General features: G+C 52.2%; 2 protein-coding genes across 4 annotated transcripts; both read left to right on the forward strand.

Annotated features, from left to right (window-relative positions):
* The first annotated feature begins 1,717 nt into the window (after positions 1 to 1,717).
* On the forward strand, positions 1,718 to 5,037 carry CD79B (CD79b molecule). Of its 2 annotated transcripts, none has more exons than XM_077853816.1 (6): positions 1,718 to 1,907; positions 2,569 to 2,616; positions 3,343 to 3,645; positions 3,807 to 3,925; positions 4,218 to 4,259; positions 4,371 to 5,037. In XM_077853816.1, exons 1-6 carry the CDS (start codon positions 1,841 to 1,843, stop codon positions 4,467 to 4,469), a joined length of 678 nt encoding a protein of 225 aa, XP_077709942.1. In that variant the 5' UTR covers positions 1,718 to 1,840; the 3' UTR covers positions 4,470 to 5,037. The 2 variants fall into 2 exon arrangements, with proteins under 2 accessions (XP_077709942.1, XP_077709943.1); XM_077853817.1 differs by having other exon boundaries at positions 1,719 to 1,907; positions 2,572 to 2,616.
* Positions 5,038 to 12,453: 7,416 nt separating this feature from the next.
* Positions 12,454 to 14,396, forward strand: LOC144286832 (somatotropin). Of its 2 annotated transcripts, XM_077853819.1 has the most exons (5): positions 12,454 to 12,600; positions 12,823 to 12,983; positions 13,198 to 13,314; positions 13,480 to 13,641; positions 14,093 to 14,396. In XM_077853819.1, exons 1-5 carry the CDS (start codon positions 12,591 to 12,593, stop codon positions 14,291 to 14,293), a joined length of 651 nt encoding a protein of 216 aa, XP_077709945.1. In that variant the 5' UTR covers positions 12,454 to 12,590; the 3' UTR covers positions 14,294 to 14,396. The 2 variants fall into 2 exon arrangements, with proteins under 2 accessions (XP_077709945.1, XP_077709946.1); XM_077853820.1 differs by lacking the exon at positions 13,198 to 13,314.
* The last annotated feature ends 6,820 nt before the right edge of the window (positions 14,397 to 21,216 follow it).

Here is a 21,216-nt window from a genome sequence, read left to right on the forward strand (position 1 = left end):
CAGGACAAGCTCCTGAGCAGGGCCTACACCCCACAGCCCAGGCAACACACCCATGTGAGCATACACACACGTGCACACAAACACACACATGCGTGTGTGTGCCCCAAGCCTTCCCCATTTATCTTCCCAACTTTGGGGGGTCACTAACTCCAAAGCTAACCAAGGCCTCCATTGTGAGGAGGTACTTTGCTAAAGGAAGAAACCCCTGGATTCCCCCCCGCCCCCATTCCTCTGGGGAGTCTCCGACCACCCTCACCAGCACGGGAGGCCTATGGTCCCCAGGCTGACCTCAGGTGATGTTTATATTCCTGGGCTGTTTGTTCTGTGAACTGAACATCTGACACCTTTTCAGAGAAATGTTGTTTTTTTTTTTTTTTCCGTTTGGAACATCTGGAAACAGCAAGAACATCTGGGACTGCCAGGAATGAGCTGTTCCTTGGATGAAACCTTAACCCTTCCGTTCCTGTTTTTTATAGCTCTGGTCCTGGCCCACACTCCTTGGCGGTGGCCCCAACCTAACCAGATGAGGCACATGTCCACCAGGACTGAGGGGGTCTACCCAGACCCCTCCCTTTCTCATTGCCAATCCTGGCATGGAGCAGGTCCACATCTCTCTAAACCCACAGTCCCACTGGTAACACAGGCTGTTTGAAAAGTGGAAGGTGGTGAGGAGAAGGAGATGTAGGCAGGAGACGTATATAGGATTCAGCATCTTTCTTCCCCTCCTGGGAGTTGGAAGAAGAGAGGGATCAAGGGGACAAGTGAGAAAAAGGGAGAGACATAAAACTCAGAGTGGGCTCAGCTGCAGGGCTGAGGTATACAAACCTGCCATGTGTGGCCGTGCAGGTTGTGCACTGCACAAGGGCAGTCCCAGCCCCCGAGGTGCAAAATTTGGTCTGACCCAGGGACAAGGGCACAAAGACAGAAACTCAGACAAACGTCTGAACACTACGGTTCCATCCAACTCTACTGATGGGCAAGATAAAGCCAGAGAGCCTTTGAGTGTCGGAACCTGGAGATTCCCCCACACTAGCCTCCTGCCGCCCCCCCAAGAACTGGGAGCTAGGGACAACTCCCTGGGAGTCCCCTGATTGCTGAGTGGTGGGTTTTTTTTCTAAGCTATCTCTACATAAGACCACCCCCTTTGACAGCTTCTAGCAGATTCTCTCACCAAGTGAGGGAGGGAGGCCTCCTGCCTGGGTCTGGACCATGTCTTCTCCCAAGCGGCTACCATACCAGGCTCTTGCTCAAGAACCTCTGTGGCTCCCTTCCTCCACAGGGTCAGGTCTTCCTGTGCCCCGACATGGCTGCCTGCACTCCAGCCCAGAGGCTGCACGCTGGTCCCCTCCGGGTCCCGGCCTCGGCCCATTGCTACCCCGGCCCCCTCGCACCATCCTTCCTTGGTGCCTCTCTTCTGTAGCGCCCAGGAGCTGTGCTCACAGTCACCCATGGGACCTGTGTGTATCCAGCTAAGTGCCGGGGAATGCAGACTGTGCAATGGAAGGCTCGGGGACCCCGGGACACGACCACCGGTGGGGTGAGGCCACAGGGAGGGACACAACTGCCCTCAGAAGACTCAGCGGCCCTTGCCTCCCGGGGTCATCCACTAGAGACCCCAGCTGCGATGCTTTAGCAGCACAGCTGACAAGAGAGCCCGCCCTCCCCCAGGGTCCCGGGAGAGCTGGTGCCTCCCCTGGGTCCCAATTTGCATGGCAGGAAGGGGCCTGGTGGGGAAGAGGCAGGGAGGGGACAGGCTGCAGCCCAGGCAGTTACACGTTTCCCCCCTGGAGCCTCGGTCCTCATCACCAGCCTGGGTCCGAGACGGAGCGGAGAGGTGACCATGGCCGGGCTGGTGCTGTCTCCCGTGCCCCACAACTGGCTGGTGGTGTTGCTTCTGTTGCTTTCAGGTACAGCACCCCCAAAATGAGGCCTCCTGGTTTCACTCTCTGTCATGGGCTGTTTGGCTGTTTCCGCCACTCTGTGTCCTGCTCTCTCCACCTCCCCCTTCTGTCTCATGCTTTCTGCCTCCTGTCTCCCTTGACACCCCTGGGGCCTGGGTCTGTGGGTATCACCCAGGCTGATGGGCTCAGGGGTCTGTGGCCTGGAGCGTGCCAGACTGAGCTGGGTGTGAGGGGTTGTGCCTATGACACGGGAGGAGGAGAGGAGTAGGATTTACCCTGGGCCCCCTGAGGGCATTGTTGGGGGGGAGGGGACACAGGAGAGAGGCTGCCCGCAACCGGACTCTGGGATGCGGCACGTTCCAGAAATGGTCCCCTGGTCTGGAAGACAGGACAGCCCTCCCGCTGTGACTTTCCCCCTGTCTCAACCAGGAGCCTGCTCAAGGCCATCCGAACAGGCCAAGGCAGAAGGGGGGGCTGGGAGGTGCACTTCTGGCGACCCTTGCCCTCTCCCGTCTCTCCAGAGCGGTGCCAGGGAGGGCTGAGGCCTCCTGAAGCTGCTGTCCGGGGAGGAGGAAGTAGGTCTAGGAATGCAGGGGGCTGCAGGGGTGGGGCAGCCAGTTTCCAGCGGAGAGCCCTGACCCAGGCCCGCCCACTTCCTCCCACCCAGCAGGTGTGCCAGCAGCCAAAACAGAAGACAGGCACCAGGATCCCAAAGGTCAGCGACTTCCTCTGCCCCTTCTGGGGGCAAGTGTGCGTGTGTCCAGGGCTAGTCACGGTTCCAGGGGCTGTCCCATGGCTGTCCCTGTGCCCTGGTGCCCCTGGATCTCCCCAGCCAGGGCACCCATTTCCAGGTCATCTTAGGGTTTCCATCTCAGAGGCCTGGCTCTGGGGGGGGTCCCCGGCACCCCTCCTGCCAGCTGTCACCCTCATGAGATCTAAGTGCTCCAGGCCCCACGATTAAGGCATGTGGCTAAACCCAGAGAGGGAGGGGGAAGCCCGATGGGATTCCGTTGAGGACTCAGGCTGGGTCTGTCCAGCTGGGGAGTCGGGCTCAGCCCAGGAAGGGGCCTGTAACCTTAGGGGCTCTGACAGGCCACAGGGCCTCAAAGATTCCTAGGGGCCCCTCACTGGGAATGGCGCAGGAGGGGACTTCTGGGTCCCGGTGGGTGTGGCCGAGATCAGGCTGTTTATGGGCATGGAAAGGCATAGGAAGGTTCCAGAGCCCTCCTGAAGGAAAATCAGATGTTGGGGTGGGGCCGTCAGGAAGGGGCGGGGCGCAGTGGTCGGCCTGTGGCCACTCCTGTGGCTCAGCCCCACACACGACTGTCCCACGCCCAAGAGCAGGCAGAGGCGAGGGGCTGAGCCGGGGCAGCGCCACGAGGGTCGGCGGGTGGGGCGGGAAGGCGCCGCGGGCTGCTGATCCCGGCCTTGGCGCCCGCAGGAAGCACTTGTTCTGGAATCTGGCAGAGCCCGCGCTTCATAGCCCGGAAGAGGGGCGCCGTGGTGGAAATCAGGTGCCACACGAAGGACGTGGGAGCCGTGAGCTGGTTGTGGAAGCGGGAGATGGACTTGGAGCCCAAGCCCCTGCCGAGAGAGGACCGCCTCCTCCAGAGCCAGAACGAGTCGGTCGCCACCCTCACCATCCAGGGCATCCAGTTCTCGGACAACGGCATCTACTTCTGCCAGCAGAAGTGCTCCAAGGGGTCCTTCAGCAAAGGCTGTGGCACCGAGCTGCGAGTCATGGGTGTGTTTGGGGCCTGGCAGCCCAGCCTGCCGCCAGTAGGGTGGACCACATCGTGAGGGTGGCCGTGGCCATAGAATACCCAGGAGAGCCGCTGAGGAGGTCCTGAGGGGGCCAGGCCCCAACAGGGGCCCCGGGCCTCACACCCCCCTGCCTCCCCACAGGGTTCAGCACCTTGGCTCAGCTGAAGCGGAGGAACACACTAAAAGATGGCATCATCATGATCCAGACCCTGCTCATCATCCTTTTCATCATCGTGCCCATCTTCCTGCTGTTGGACAAGGTGACTGACTGGGGGGGGCCAGGGAGGCGGCCACGGGGCGGGCCAGACACGGGCAAGGCCTTTGTCCCCCCAGCCCCAGAGCTTGCCCATTGACTCACCCATGATCTCTCCTTCATCCATCCAGTTGTTCTGGCAGAGCGCACCAGAGTACACCTCACTCCTTGACCCCTGACCCCTGACCCCTGACCCCTCGCTCCCAACCCCTCAGGCTGCGTGGACCTCCCCAGCCTGGCCCAGCAGTGGATGGGGTGGGGGAAGCTAACACTCTGCTCTCCATCCCCTGCCCCACCAGGATGACAGCAAGGCTGGGATGGATGAAGATCACACCTATGAGGTAAGGAAGAGCAGGACCCCACAGCGCTGAGGGCCGTGGGGTGGCTGGCGGCACCCTCCCCTGGTGTGGTCAGAGAGTGCCCAAGGCCTAAGCCCCATTCCGTGTCTCCAGGGCCTGAACATTGACCAAACGGCCACCTACGAGGACATAGTGACTCTGCGGACAGGAGAAGTGAAGTGGTCAGTGGGGGAGCACCCAGGTCAAGAGTGAGGGGCTGGCTTCCCCATGCCCCTTGACCCAGCCAGCTGGGCCCTCATTGACTGTGTGAGAGCCGCCTCCGCCTTCCAGCTCATCCCCTCTTCCCTGGACCTCGGTCAGCCTCTGAAGCTGGCCCACCAGATCTGCCTGCCCCTCCGGCCCCTGGTCCCAGCTCTTGCCAAAGAGACTAAAGTGGAAGGGCCGCAGGGCAGGGCAGTGATTTGGAGTGGGGAGTTCTCTGGGGATAGACTGGACCCAGTCTTCTGGGGGTGCTATGTGGGGATCCAGCCCACGTTCTGGACGGGGAAGGCAGAGGCTTTTCTGGAAACTGCAAATGGACTCAGAGCAGACTGGCTTCCTGCAGAGCCCATGGGAAGCCGTGGTCCGTCCCACTTGGCCATAGATGGGCTGCGGAGGGCCACATGCCTCTCCCACTCTCTCCCACCCTCTCCTACTCTCTCCTACCTTCTCCGACCCTCTCCCACCATCTCCGATCCTGTCCGACACTCTCCCACCCCCGGGGGGCTCCTAGCCTTGATCCTTTCCTCTCATGGAATAAACAGTGTGTCGAGAAACCACACACAGGCTTGTGACATCTATGGCATGGGGTGGGTTAGACTATCTCTCTGGGCACAACCGTTTGGTTCTCTGGGCCCGTAGTGTGTGGGAGAGGATGACTGCTATGGGTCTCACAGACCTCGCCTGTGCTTACTAGGGCTCTGTCTGAAAGCCTGGCTGGGATCTGCAGTTACACCCTCCTAGGTGGGCACCTCACCTAGCTTGGCCCAGACTGGAGAAAGGCTGATAGCCCTTCTTGGCAAGGATGCCTTCATCCTGCATCCCCTTTGGCCCACATGAGCACCTGGGTCCTGCTCTGTAGGGCGAGGGTCTCAGCCAATCCTACTGTCCTTGATGGCAGTCCACCTGCGAGAAGCCCTTCCAAATATCCCCAGGCCTGCCCAAGCCCCATGACTGCCTTGTTGCCCATGCTGGCCTCATTCTCCAGTTAAACTACTCCCCACCAAGCCTGGAAATTTTGTTTTTAAGTCCGACGACCCAGAGCCATGCAAGAGATTCCCAAAGAGGGAGGCTTTGCAGTGGTGAAGTTTGGGGGTCCTGAGGTGATTCCTTCAACATTTTCCAGAATCACATCAGAGGTCCTCCTAGGGTCCCAAGTCCCCACAAAATGATCCCTAGGGTCCTACAAATTCAAGCCCTGACCTGCCAGCTGCAGAAGTGACTGGAAACAGTTCCCAGCTAGGAGCTTAAGTGCAACTAACCTCTATGTGCAAGACCAGGCCTTGCTCCGCTTCCTGTTGACCTTGGGGAGGACACTGCAAACCTCTTTGCCACTCATGCTCTGGATTCAGGCCAGAGAAATCCCTGCCTCCAGGGAGAGCCAAGCCTGGCATGCGGGAACCAGTAAGAGTGGTCACCAGTTTTTACCAGCTTTCCCCCAGAGCTCCAGGTGGGGTGGGGTGGGTGGCTAAGGTCCCAGCGCCTGGAGTTTCAAACAGTCAATTTGTGCATCGTTCAGGGGTGCTCGCTCGGAGCCATGCTGGGCAGGCCAGGCAGGGTCTGCTCCCTCCGTGGCCTCCGGGCTGGGCTGCCTGAGGAAACTGGTTTGTTTAGGCATCTGCCTCCACTGAGCTGGAGCCTTTCCTCTCCTGCTTTGCATAGTGACGCTAATTCTGTCCTCCTGTCTCCACCAGGGACCCTAGCTAGCAGGGCTGGGGGCGGGAGGGTGTCTTCACTACTCCCCCCCCACCCCACCCCCCAGTAGGGTCTCCCCTGGCCTGGGGCTGCCCTGAGTCTAGGAAGGCCCTGACTTTACCAAAAGATTAATACTTTTGAATCACTGAGTTTTTCCAACGCTTTACAGTGCTGTTGGCAGAGAATTATTTGAACTGAACCCCTGTCTCTGTCCCCAGACACCCCTAAAAGGTATTTGCCCTCATGGTTATGATGTAGAAGTCCTCCCTGGTCTGTTTGTCTTTTTTTTTTTTTTTTTTGGTTTGGTTTTGCTTTTGTTTCTGTTTTTCTGTTTTAGGGGCTTATGCTATGGGTATCATCATGTCTGTCTTAAGGGTCCCCGGCCCCCAGAACTGACTGAAGCAGGGCAGATGAAGCTGTGTGATGCTGGTGGGGATGATGAAAGCCTTAGGCCTCGGTTGCTTAATCTGTAGAATGGGAATCATAAAACCTTGTCTGAGGGAAGGGAGCTGAACCAGATGCTGTGTTGTTGTTTTTTTTCAATTGTCATATAGTAAAATTGAATTTGTTTTCTTTCAGTATACAGGCTGATGAATTTTAGCACATGTGCAGATTTATATCACCCCACCACCACCACAATTAGGATAAAACATGAACTGAAATCTTTTATTGGGCTCCCCAAAATATTTACATATTTACATAAATGCCTATAATATTGTATGGAACAGCTCCAGATTCACATACATCATCTTGCATAAGCCCCAGCATAATCCTGGAGGGGGGCGGCATCATCCCCATTTAATGAATGAGCAAATCAAGGCTCAGGGAGATAGCAATGGACCAAAACCATATATTCTGGGGTATGGGACGCCTTCTGACGCCAAACCCAGGATTCTTCCCAGTACATCACAACTGTCTCTCTTGAAGGACTTTGTGGCCCTGAGATATTGAGAAGGGAGAAAAAAGGAGGAAAACGAGGGAGGAGAGAATCCTGCGACAACTTTGGCCATCTTCAAACATTTCCCATTGTTTACAAGTCCCAACACACAGGGACACAGGACCCAGCTGGGCTGGGGCTCCTGCCACGGGGCCATCCTTCGAGGCGTCCGGCTCTGGCCAGCTCCCCCAGGCCTTCCCCTCCCCAGAACACAGCCCTGAGGTGCCTTGCTGGGCACATGCCCCACTGCCCACTGGGGGAATCCAACCTAGTCCCTCGGGGCCATGGTGTAAGCATAGGCTGGTTCCTTCTTCGTTCTAGCTTGACTTCCGGCCCTTTCGATGCAGGTGCTGGCAGGCCTGGGGTGTCTGACCTGAGGGTTTGGGTGTTTTTCCAGCAGAATCAGAGGTGAGAGAAAAACAAAACAAAATGTGAAAAGCTGCCACTGTGTGGGTGTCACTGGTAGATAGCGTTTGTCCCTTAGCAGTTGTGGGGTCTTCTGTGAAGGGCCCCAAAGGCCATCTTGGAACACGGGGTTTGGAAGTTCCAGATTCTGTCTCGATTATTCTGCTCTTTAGCCGACCCCAGTGGCTGGATTCAGGGCCCACGTCGGCAAAGTTCCCAGGTGAGTCCGGCTTCCCACGGTGCTGCTGGTTAGGCACCCTCAGAATCTGCCAGTGACTCAGTTGCAAACCAAAACAAAGCGACAACAAACCATCTACTGGGATACCTCAGCTGCCCCTCCAACTCCAAAGCCTTTACCTGGAAACTTTGATGACTCGCAGAGAACAAAAATCAACTAGCATTAAATCCTGATGTGCAGTTTGTTAAAACACGTTTAGATGGATCCAGTGCATTTTTCTCAATGAAAAAAAATAATAAAGACCTCTTTCTCTCTGACCGAACACCACTTTCTCACATGAGGAAAGCAGGGGGGTGGGGGGCGGTGCTAGACACCTCACGAGGTCCCCTTAGGGCTCAGGTTCTGCAAGTCGAGAGTCTGTGTAGAATATTTGTGTGTCCTTGTGATCAGCATCTGCATACCGCCTCATCTATTTTTTTCATTTAAGTGTTTTCATGCATGTAGTGCCGTGCATTGCAAGATCTTGTACTTTTTATGATTTTTTTTTGGTACTTCTTATTTCAAATTCATTCTATGATAAGGACATTGAGACACAAAGTGGCCTACCTTACCATTTCTGGGTGCGTGGGTATTCGAGTTCTTTCCTTGGCATTGTCCTTGCGTCCGCTCCGTCCACCTAGCACGTGCTGGTTGAGTGCCTGGCTCTAGGACTGTGCCCTCTGGCCATTCCCACCTCTTCCCAGGCTTTTCTCTCACCTCTATATCTTCACTGTTTCTTTCATGGCAATTTTCACAGTGTGAAATTTCCTGATGTATTTTGCCATTATGTATTTATTTGTTTGCTATTGTGTCTCTTCCCCATAGACTATAAGCTCCAACAGAAAAAGGATCCTGTCTTTTGTTCATCTGGGCATGCCATCTGCCTGGTACAATATCCGGCATCTAGAAAGAGCAATGACTACTTCTTAGAACCAGTTAATGCGTGAAGAAGAGAATGAGTGAATGAATGAATACATGAACGGCATGAACCCAGCCTCAAAGCGTTTACATTCCCACAAGGGGCATGAGATGTCCACAAACAAGCACAGAATAAGGTAAAAGAAGTCAGAGGTGATTTCCAGTGAAGGGCACCAATCAGGAAAGCACCCCAGACTTCCCACAGCTGCTGGACACACCTGGGTACTCACTACTTCTTTTTCAATGGGACTGTCTCCCTGGGGAATAATCCCCAAGGTGGAAATTACTGAAGAGGTCCAGTTATGTAGGCTGTGATGCACTTCTTGATGGTTCTGAGATCCCCAGCCAGGGTAAACACCCTTGTCAACCCCCAAGAGTGCCTACCCCTATCCTGTCCCCACCCCCACAAGCCCTCCACAGCCCTTCCTCCATGCTTGAGCCCTCTGGCAAACCCAAGGGTCCAATGAGATAAAGGAAGTGAAAACATGATGTACGCTGAAACGTGCAGTTCACATGTGAAGGATGATGAGATCTGGTTCATTAAATTGGGTTACATTGGGCTGTTTTTTTCTGCAGCTTTTCTTGGTGTCCGTGGACCTCATTCTAGGGTGAAGCTCCTTCCGCTCAATGTCCTCCAGCTTCAGTGAATATCTTCTGAGCAGGGATTTGACCCTTCTCTGCTGGCTTTGTGCTGAGGAAAGTTCTGTCTGTGTCCAGCAGCGCCACCGTCTTTCCCAGATGAGGGTTCTCAAGAGCTCCGTGTGGTGGGAAGATGGGGGCCTTGGGCAGCTATCATTTGGAAGCCAAGAGACTATGTACAAACTACTGTATTTCTTTAACTCTGAGTGCTCTCGTATGAAATGGGCCTCCCAACCCTCTCACCCAGGACAGAGCCTGGTACTCAGAAATGGGCACTTTTCCACCTCCCCGACAAAGCCTTTGGGAATCCCCACATAATAGTCTCTAGAAACCTTGACCCAATGCTGCATGATTGACGCAGTGCTCAGACGCCTGCTGGAAGCAAAGAGGAGGCAGAGTTACATCCCAGGGGCAATCCCAGCTTCTGGCCTCAAGGAAGGCAGCACAGAGCTAGTGGTGGAAACGTGGGCCTCAAGTGACCACGGTGGAAGGAGTGGAAAGAACCGCCACCAATCCTTCTGAAGCTATCCCTAAGGCCATGGTAAGTGTGACTCCAAAATAAATTGGCCCCACCCCACAGATTGAACCTCAGAGAGGATCCTAAAGTCTGACAGAGGCCACTTTCAGATCAAGAGCAGATCTGTGAGCTTTCACAAGAGGTACAGAAAACCCTAGATTTCAAATCTGGAAATATGAAAGGCTTTCAAACATTGAATTGCATGGATTCCAAGACAATGGGCAATTCATCTTGAGCCTTTTGAGGCTGACCTGAGAGATGTTAATCACAGCCTCTTCCTATCGGGCACCATACGGAAGCCATGGTTGGGCAGTCTCTGAACATGGAGAAACCTGGGGTTTGGCCCTTTGGTGCCCCAAGAAAGGATGGGTGACTCCCCAGCATGGGAGGGCAAATCTCATCTACCTCTGCACCCTTCGGTTCTTGCTGCCACCATGGTAACCTTTTGTAAAGGTGTCTCCTCAGACCTCCAGAGTCCTGTGAGCCAGTTGAGTTCTGCGGCCAACAGAAGTGGGTTTGGTGAGAAGAGAGACTCCCCTGATCTGGCTGGTTCCATCTGCTCTTGGCAGTACCCCGCCTGTGGGGAACCTCAGCCACACCTCACTTGTGCCTACCTAATGTGGTTCTTGAGCAGTCCCCAACTTGAGCTCCTGTACCCTCACTCAGGGGAGGCCTGAGGTTTCAACCTGGTCCACAGTACACATACAAGTCCCCCCACCATTAGCTAGAAACTGGTCATGACGGGTTCCACATCAGTCCTCCACAGGGTGGAAAGAGAGGGGTGGGGGAGGCAGAAGGCAATGTGGGGCTCGGAGAGTTTCCTCTATTTCCCCGCTGGCCCCTCCTCTGTGGTAGAGCTGCAAGGAAGACAGGAAAGCCTTCCTGATACCCAACCTCTTCCTCACACCTACATCTTTGATGACAGCCCACTCTGGCCCTCCCTCAGCCCGGAGAAGAGCTCTGTGCGTCCCAGGGCCTTCCCCAGCAGAGAAGGAATCAGGGCACCGTTGGGCAATGACTCTAGAATGATGGGAGAAGAGGAAGCTGTATCCTAAAAGTGGGAGGTGGCAAGATAAGCCCTTGCATCCTGGACCCCGAGGATGTGCCTTTTCAACATTGGTTGCCAACACCATAACCAACCACCTCTAGAAGAGTTTGCTTGTTCATTTGTTTATTTCCCCACAGGGCAAGTGCTAAATGTTCCTAGACTCAAGGGGTGGGAGGTTTAAATGGAAGAGAATGTGTTCTTTTCTGTTCTTAGCCCTGGGGGTGATCTGATGCTGGTGACCTGCAGGTGCTGCAGTGTCCTCAAGCCTGGGCTCTGGGGGGCTGGAGGGCAGCAGTCCTAACCCAGCCTTCTCGGCCCTCACCTTGCACAGCTACTTGGCCCCCGACACGCACCCCGTGTCTCTGGGCCAGTCTCACCTAGGAAATGAAGAACAACAATCTGCCTCTTAGGGGAGGATGAAACGAGACGAAGGGACCCTAGTGATTAGGGGCAGGATCCCTGTGTTGAGAGAGGCATTTAGAAGATAAAATAACTGAGTGGTCCGCCCAAGTCTGCTCGGGAGAAAGGGTTTGGGATGATCAACATGGGAAGAGCAAGATTCTGGAGGTCGGCTGAGGCTGAAGCTCTCACAAGCAAGGCTCTCTGAGCCTCCTCGGTCAGCTGCTCTGTAAAATGGGGTGGTAATGATATCGCCTTCACGAGATGGTCGTGAGGGTCAAATGTGACAATGCACAGGCATGCTGTCTCAAATGATGAGCTCTATATGAATATTAAAAGAAGAAAGCTGGGGAGGAGACTAGGGTGGCTGGAGAGAGCATCTTTTGGGGGTGCTGTACCTGGAGTTGCACTGCTGGGGACGAGACCCAAGCCCTCAAGGGATCTTCCAATCTTGAGATCCTCTGGTGGTGACTGGGCTGGGGAAGCCCTTGTGGCCGGGTCTGCAGCGGGTTCAAGGAGCAGGGCTAGGGGGACACCTCCAGCTTTGGTCTTCTGCCCCAGCCACCTGGGTGTGCCCCCATGTCAAGGAAATGGGGGGGCAGAGTGGGGCTGGGTTCCTCTGGAGGTGAGTGTCCAGCACCAGCTGCCTCAGGCCAAAGTGGTCGGATGGTGGTAAAGTGTCAGGGGGATGGTGACAGTGGCCAAGGTGGAATCTGGGACTGAACTGTGCCCAGAAACCCCAGAATCCATGGCTGTTCTGGGCTCCCTTTCCCCAAACACACATTCTCTCTGGTGGACAGAGGGGAGCCGTGCTGGGAAGAGAAATGGGAGGGTGAGGAAAGGTAGCACAGCTCTTGCAGCACACCCAGCCTGACATGCCCCCCCATCTTTTGGGGGCCGGGTTGGGTCCTTCTCACCTGGGCAGACAACCCTATGGTGATATCCCACCAGAGCCTGGACTCAGGCTCCTCCTTGCTGCCAGCTCCCCCTGGAAATGAGGATACATTGGGTGATGTCTCAAGCTGAGATCCCCATGTGCACAGCCTTCAGGGCTAGTGACAGTGGGGAGGGGGCAAGAAGGGAGGGAAGGCCTGGGGGACACGACCCCAAGAAGAGCGGGAACAGGACAAGAGGGAGGAGGCTCTACATAATCCATCAGCACAGAGCGGCCAGTGGCCCGATGAATAAATGTATAGAGAGAAGAGGTGGGGGCGGAGGGAGAGAGGGAGAGAGGGAAGGGACCAGGGTATAAAGAGGGCCCGCAAGGAACCGATTCCAGGATCCCAGCAGCCAGCTCCCCAAAGCGCTCAGGGTCCTGTGGACGGCTCACCCCGGCTGCGATGGCTGCAAGTAAGTCCCCCTGGGCTCGGTGTGGACCGAGGGGCGAGGTGGAGGGGGGCCTGCAGATGGCTGGGGGTGCCACCCCCGGGCTCTGGGGCTGCTGAGTGTGAGCATAGACAGCTACGCCCGGACGTGTGGCCCAGTGCTAGAGGTTCTGGGTCCCTGCGGGGTTGGGGCAGGGCTGGCAGGAACCAGGCCTCTTGCCCGCCGTCCGTGCCCCTCCGTGTGTAGGCCCTCGGAACTCTGTGCTCCTGGCCTTCGCCTTGCTCTGCCTGCCCTGGCCTCAGGAGGTGGGCGCCTTCCCGGCCATGCCCTTGTCCAGCCTGTTTGCCAACGCCGTGCTCCGGGCCCAGCACCTGCACCAACTGGCTGCCGACACCTACAAAGAGTTTGTAAGCTCCCCAGGCAGGGGTGCTTGCTGGGTGGGGGTGAGGGTGGCAGGAAAGGGTGAATTTCTGCCCCTCGAATGGTGGGTGGGGGGAACATGGGGGGTAACTGAGGAGTTCAGGGTGGTTCCCCCCGAGGGAAGAGGCTGTGGGCGGAGCGCAAACCGAGGGGGCTTCCGAATGAAGCAGCGATGAGGGCCGGGTGGGTGCCTGTCCCCAGGAGCGGGCGTACATCCCCGAGGGACAGAGGTACTCCATCCAGAACGCGCAGGCCGCCTTCTGCTTCTCGGAGACCATCCCGGCCCCCACGGGCAAGGACGAGGCCCAGCAGCGATCCGTGAGTAGGCCGGGCGGCCGCCCGGGGGCCTCCCCCCTTCCGCCTCGCCACAGGCATCAGGCCCTGGGCAGCCTCGCCCCGGGGGGCAGGTGGCAGGGTGGCAGGGTGGCAGCGGGAGCCCCCCCCGGCCGAGGCTGGGGCGCCCACCGCCCGCTCCTCCCGCAGGACGTGGAGCTGCTCCGCTTCTCCCTGCTGCTCATCCAGTCGTGGCTCGGGCCCGTGCAGTTTCTCAGCAGGGTCTTCACCAACAGCCTGGTGTTCGGCACCTCAGACCGAGTCTACGAGAAGCTCAAGGACCTGGAGGAAGGCATCCAAGCCCTGATGCGGGTGGGGATGGCCACGTGGGTCCCCTGCCCCGGGCCTGGTGGCCTCGCGGGCTTAGACGACCGGTGGGGGATGGTGTGGGCTGGGAATCAGCGCCCCGGGGGTGCTTTGGAGTGAGCCCTCCAGCCTGGACCCCTGAGAGAGCTTCCTCCTCGTTCGTTCCCCAGGGGTGGATCCTGCCTGCCCTTCTCTGAGCCTGGTGGGGAGGGACAGGGAAGGAGCAGCGGCCAAGGACAGGGCCTCTCTGCCCCATCTCTCTCGCTCTCTCTAAGGATATCCACTTATTCATGAGAGACCCAGAGAGGCAGAGACAGAGGCAGAGGGAGAAGCAGGCTCTCCGCACGGAGCCCGATATGGGACTCCATCCTGGGGCTCCAGGGTCACGCCCTGAGTCCAAAGGCAGATGCTCAACCACTGAGCCACCCTGGCGTCCCTTCCCTCCTCTCTTCGGCAGGAGCTGGAAGATGGCAGTCCCCGGGCCGGGCAGATCCTGAAGCAGACCTACGACAAGTTTGACACGAACCTGCGCAGTGACGATGCGCTGCTTAAGAACTACGGGCTGCTCTCCTGCTTCAAGAAAGACCTGCATAAGGCCGAGACGTACCTGCGGGTCATGAAGTGTCGCCGCTTCGTGGAAAGCAGCTGTGCCTTCTAGTTGCTGGGCATCTCTGTCACCCCCTCCCCAGAGCCTCCCCAACCCTGGGGAGTGCCGCTCCAGGGTCCACTGTGCTTTCCTAATAAAGTTAAGTTGCATCATACCACCTGAGGAGGTGTCATGCTATTACATGGGGCAAAGGGCTGGGAAGACAACTGGGGCCTCCTGGGAACCATGACTGACCCGATTCTTCCCAGGCTGGAAAGAAGCTGTCACAGTCACTCCTCCCTGTCACATGTCAAGTCCACGGACCAGGCCCCAGGTCCCAGGTCTCTGGGCACTTCCACCCCCATAAAGTACCTGGAGGCATTCCTCTCCCCCCCACACCACACCACCAGATGGAGCACCCAAGAGTGGGAAGAAATAGAAAGCAAGACAAGCTATTAAGTACAGAAGCAAAACACCCCAACATGGGAGAAAACAGAGAAATCAGAATTACTTTTGTGCAGAAAGTTTAAGATGAATACACATTAGACACCCCTACTCTTGGAAAATGGGAACAACACAAATTGGCTTTGGGACAAACAGACACAGAATATTTGGGATCTGAATGGTGGCAAGGGAAGCGGAAGAAAGACACCAAATTAGTATTGCAAATACAGCACCAGCAGGTGCCAGGTAGATAATTACAAATGTAGGGAGGGCTGAATGTAAAGGGATCAATCATAACTGATGCTCAGCTTCCTCATGGGCATACAACCCAGAGCTCGGGGACCCCAGCAACCTGGAGAACTCAGTCCCCTGCTAAGGTGGGGCCTATCTGGCCTTGTCCTGATTCAGGACCTTGGGGCTGGGCTGCCAGACCTTTGGATTTTTCAAGACACACAGGATATCCAGGCTTTCACGTGAAATCTAATTTCTAAACATTAGTGACTAATTCACATTGAAAACATTTTTTCGGGATCCCTGGGTGGCGCAGCGGTTGAGCGCCTGCCTTTGGCCCAGGGCGCGATCCTGGAGACCCGGGATCAAATCCCATGTCAGGCTCCCGGTGCATGGAGCCTGCTTCTCCCTCTGCCTGTGTCTCTGCCTCTCTCTCTCTCTCTCTCTCTCTCTCTCTCTGTGACTATCATAAATAAATAAAAAGAAAAAGAAAACATTTTTCCCCTAAGATTTTACTTATTTATTTATTTTAGAGAGAGGGTGGGGGTAGAGGGAGAGGTAGGGAGGGGGAAGAATCTCAAGCGGACTGGACACTGAGCATGTTGCCTGACTTGGGGCTCCATCTCACGACCCCGAAATCACAATTTGAGCTGAAACCAAGAGCCAGACACTTAATTGAATCAGCCACCCAGGCACCCCCATATAGAAAACATTTTTAAGGGCAAAAATTAACCCAAACACATTTGCTCTTCAAGCTGTCAGTGAGCAATTTGTTTGTTCTAAGGGCAGCAGATTGAGATAACTTGTAAGGGAAAGAATCAGAAATATTTGGACTTCAATTTAGCTTCATGAGATTACTTAACCTGTCTGGGACCCAGTTTCCTCACCTATAAAATGAGATGGTAATAAATTGCCTCCCAAAGCTAATGTCAGTATTCGATAAAATGGTGGTTCTGAGGTGTTTGACACATTATAGCACTCAAGAAATTGCAGCTGTTTTGCACTGAATTAACTAATCTAAAGTTAACACTTTAGAATTAAGTCTTCGGTCACCCAAGCACCTTAGCTAGGGAGTGACCTATATAAATCAATACTTAGATAATCAGAGTGACTCTATTATCCAAACATGATTTTACAAAACCAATAATTCTTGTATAATACAAAAGTCATGTTAAGTCAGTTAAGATGTCCCAATTAATCTTCCTGAAAAGTTCAGGTTTTCATATATGGTGTTGAATTTTCTTTAAAACAAAACCCACCTGTATTTATTTTGGATATTTTACATTTAGTAAGTCCTTGGGGAGTGGTTGAAAGCTGGAATAATCAGAACCCAGAGCTCCATTTCTTGGCTCAGAAACCATTAATCTGCCATAGATAATTCTTTTATTGTCTGACTTAAAATCGTGGACTTTAGGGGTTAGAAGGGCCTCACAGGTCATCCTAATTCTTTCTCATTTAGGAATCTTACTCCATAGCATCCCTTACCGTACTCACTGTGTACAAGTGTCACAGGAGTCACTATTTTGCAAGGCAACTTGCTCTAGTAAACTGCCCTGGTTTTAGAGAAGTATTTCTTATATTAAGCTGAAGATTCCTGTACTATCCCTCATTTGATCTTAGAATTATTTGGAAATCTCATATTCTTCAGAAGTTGATGTAATGAGCACAAATATAATAATCTCTTAGCTTGGATAAATGTTTTAGAAGGAAATGTGAGCCATCTTTAAAAATCAGGTTTGTTGAATGAATGTGGCAGGAGAACGGTGCCTACAGGGGCGTGTTACAGCTGCCAGTGGGACGGTTCTGGAGTGGCGTTGTCATGACAGCAGTAGACTGCAGGGGGAGCCACAGTCCAGTGAGCCTCTGCTCCTCTCCTGGGTTTAGCAGACTCAACCCGGCCACCACTTGTTGAGAAATTCAAAGAAGCAAAAAAAAAAAAAAAAGAAATTCAAAGAAGCTAGTTGATCTTGCAAAATTTCAGAATTTAAAAAGACCTTAAAGACCACCTCCCCTAAATTTTTTGATTTGGCAAATGCTATTCTGCCTTTCAGCTTTTCTTTTTTTTTTTTCTTTCTTTTTTTTTTTTTTCAGCTTTTCAATTAAGCAGTGGATGCCACCCTCCGTCACAAATTAGAAACACCCGAAATGTTTTCTAAACAATTCTTGCCTTAGCCGCCACTCCCTGCAATTCTGATTTAATTGGTCTGGAAGGGATCCAGGAAGGAGTGGTTTTAAAAACTCCCCAGGTGAGTCAAATGTGCAAACAAAGTTGAGAACCACTGAGTTAGAGACCACAAAGATGAGATATCTGGGTCCACCAGGGATGAAGACCTGGGTCAGTTGTGGCTCTATTTTTTTTTTCTTTTTAAAGATTTTTTATTTATTTATTCATGAGAGACATACAGAGAAAGAGAGACAGAGACACAGGCAGAGGGAGAAGCAGGCTCCATGAAGGGAGCTGATATGGGACTCGATTCCGGGTCTCCAGGATCACACCCTGAGCTGAAGGCGGCGCTAAATCACTGAGCCACCCGGGCTGCCCTCTCTCTGTTTCTAATTCTAAACAGTCATCTAAAAATGTTCTAATAAGCCAGTAACAAAAAAGACAAGTACTGTATGAATTCCCTCTATGAGGTACTTAGCATAGTTAAATTAAAAAAGACAAGAATGTAGAATGGTGGTTACCAGGGCTGAGGAAAGAGGGAATGAGGAGTTGTTTAATTGGTGGAATATCAGTTTTGCAATTAGAGTTCTGGAGACTGGCTGCACAGTGTGAATGTACTTGACCCTACTGAACTGTACACTTAAAATGGTTAAGATGGTGGGGGGGGGGGGTGCCTGGCTAACTCCGTTGGTACAGCACTGAGCCCCACATTAGGTGTAGAGTTTATATAAAAATGCCTTTAAAAAAATAGTTAAGTTGGTAAATTTTATGTATATTTTACCACGAGTTAAAAATTTTTTAAAATTTCTAATAAAAACATCTTCCTAAAAAGTAAGGTCAGTGAGATTTGTCAAAGAGATTTTAATAGACAGAGCTCAAGTAATCTTGAAACAAACCCCCCCCGCGAATAATGTTTTTCTGACTCCATATGATCTTTTAAATTGAGTAGAACCTCAAATAATCTAAATTTACTCTAACTTGAATTTCTTCTGTGAAAATTAATAAAAGGAAACCTAGTTTAGAATGGACTTGGGAGGCCAGTAGGAGGAGCTCTCATGCCCTTCCACTAGGCAATTGCAGACCCAATAGGAAGAGGCGAACCTTGCAGATACCACTTTACTATCACGCAGCCAGAGGGAAGGCTTTCCTCCTACCCCAGCAACAGCCCAGCCAATGAGAGACACTCACAACTCAGCCAATGAGAAGCCACCATACATCCAGCTCCCATTTTACTCCAATGGACTTTTTGTTTACAATAGCCTGCCCAACTTCCCCCTCTATAAAAGGGCAGACCTCTGCTTTGTCCTGCAGATCTTCCTATGATTCTGCTCTAGAGCCCTTTTGCTGGATTGTGGTTCTTTGTAATTCCCATATAAACCAATTTTTGCTGGTACAATAACTGGTGTTTTATTTTTAAGGTTAATATTAGTGATCATGGGTGGGCTCCAGAGAAGATCTTCAAACAGTTTGAGGCTGGAGAGCAAACAGATGCTCGTAGCCATGGAGCCAATCCGGCTCACTGCTTTTTCTCTAGGACCCTGGAGTTCCAGCATAAGTTTTCTGCTGGATTTTGAGCTCTGTTCTCTTTGTGTTTGAGCTCTCCAGGCTTTATTCAGGATCTGTTTTAAGATCTCGTTTTAGCAAAGTCTGGGGGGGCCATATCATTTGTTCCTCTTGGATCAGGTACCATTCTCTCTCTCTCTTTAGATTTATTTATTTATTTATTTATTTATTTATTTATTTATTATTTATCTATTTATTTATTTATTAGATACACATAGAGAGAGGCAGAGACACAGGCAGAGGGAGAAGCAGGCTCCATGCAGGGACCCGGATGTGGGACTTGATCCCAGGACTCCAGGATCACACCCTGAGCCGCCCAGGCGCCCAGCTATCATCCTCTTGATGAGCAACATCTTCAGGTGATACTGACAGAATCCACAGTGCACCTCCCATCAGGATTCAAATAGATCCCCCAAAATCTCTTCTCAGAATGAATCAATACTGCATAAAGAAGCCCTCCAAGGCATCAAGGCTATAATAGAAGATTACGAGGCTCGGAGCCTCATTATCCCCTGCACTAGTCCCTATAATGCCACTATTTTACTTGTGAGAAAGCCCAGTAGCTGAAGATGGGCCTCTGAGCAATAAATAACCTTGTTATCGCTTGGCACCTGTTGTTCCTAAGCCCCCTATGCTACTGACATCCATTCCCACCGCAGGCAGATTTTTTTTTTTTTTTTTTTAATGATAGTCACACACAAAGAGAGAGAGAGAGAGGCAGAGACACAGGCAGAGGGAGAAGCAGGCTCCATGCACCGGGAGCCCGACGTGGGACTCGATCCCAGGTCTCCAGGATCGCACCCTGGGCCAAAGGCAGGCGCTAAACCGCTGCGCCACCCAGGGATCCCGAAGGCAGATTTTTCACTGTAATCGATCTACCATTGCATTTCTACCATTCCATTGATAAGGATGGCCAATACTGGGGGACCTGGGTACCTCAGTGGTTAAGCTGCTGCCTTTGGCTCAGGTCATGGTCCCGGGATCGAGTCTCACATTGGGCTCCCCATGGGAAGCCTGCTTCTCCCTCTGCCTATCTCGGGGCCTCTCTCTGTGTGTCTCTCATGAATAAATAATTAAAAAAAAAAAAAAGAAGAAGAAGAAGAAGAAGAAGGACAGCCAATACCTTTTTGCTTTCACTTGAGAAGAATGGAAGCGCACCTGGGCAGTAAGTCATGGAGTTATACACAGAGTCCTTTTTACTTTTCACCACCTTAAAAGCTGATTTGGGTGATAGAAAGTTTTCTGCAGGCTCTACTTTGTTGCAATTTGTATATGATTTACTTCTCTGCTCCCTTTCTCAAACCTCTTCACAGGAGACAGCATCCACCTGTTAAAACTTTTGGCCTTAAAGGGACATGAGGTCTCAAAAAAAAAAAAAAAAAAAGCTGTTTGCTCAAACTCAGTTTTTATACTTAGGGCACCTAATCTCAAAACAATAACTACATCTAGACCCAGACAAAACTGCTCACAACAGCTTAATTCTGACAGATTCCTTTTTTTTTTTTTTTTTTAAGATTTATTTATTTATTCATGAAAGACACAGACTGAGAGAGAGGCAGAGACTTAGGCAGAGAGAGAAGCAGGCTTCCTTCAAGGAGCCTGGTGTGGGACTCAATCCCGGATCCTGGGATCAGGACTTGAGCCAAAGGCAGGCACCCAACTGCTGAGCCACCCAGGTGTCCCATGACAGATTACTTTTTGACAACTTCTCCCCCATGGAAATATACAGGAAACTCCTCTAACTAATGAAGGTTTTTTTCATGATTTACTGATAGTTCTTACTTTATTATTATTATTATTATTATTATTATTATTATTATATTTATTTATTTATTTTAGAGAAAGAGAGAGCCCTCAAGTGAAAGTGGGGGAGGGAGTAGTGAGGGAGAGAAAGTCCCAGGCCAACTCCATTCATGCTGAGCATGGAGCCTGACACAAATCTCCTTCCCATGACCCTGATCACAACCCAGGCTGAAATCATGAGTCAGACACTTAACCAACTGCACTACCCAGGCGCCCCTTACTGATGGTTCTTATTTAAAGGATGGTAAATATTGTGCTGGGCATGCTAAAGCAACTCCTTTTAAAATCATTGAGACTGCAGCTTTAGCTTTGGCTAATTCAGCCCAACAGGCTCAATGATACAGTCTTACTCCAGCTTGTAACTTAGCTGAGGATAAAACCATTAGTATTTAAACTGAAAGTTGGTATGCTTTGAGAGTTGCTCATGACTTTGGAATATTATGGAAACAGTCTTTACCTCCAATGGGAATAAGATTAAAAATGGCTTCTATGTCCAAAATTTATTAGATGCCATACTTTGCTGGCTGCTCTGACTATTATTAAGAGTCCTGGGCATTCAAGCCTCAATTCCCTGGAGGCCAAAATAAACCACCCACTTATACTTCCGCCAAAAACAGTGCTCCCGAGGAGACCAAAAGCTACACCTCTGTCATGTTCCAAAGTGATGTTCTCCCAAATGATAATTTGGAAAAATGGACCAGAGATACCCAATAATTGGCCCCAGAGAGGGAGAAACAATATTGGAAATCTAGTAGTTGTTGCCTCAATAAAGAGAGACGTCTGGTTTGGA

This window comes from Canis aureus, chromosome 16, assembly GCF_053574225.1.
Source record: "Canis aureus isolate CA01 chromosome 16, VMU_Caureus_v.1.0, whole genome shotgun sequence".
Classification (NCBI taxonomy): Eukaryota; Metazoa; Chordata; class Mammalia; order Carnivora; family Canidae; genus Canis; species Canis aureus.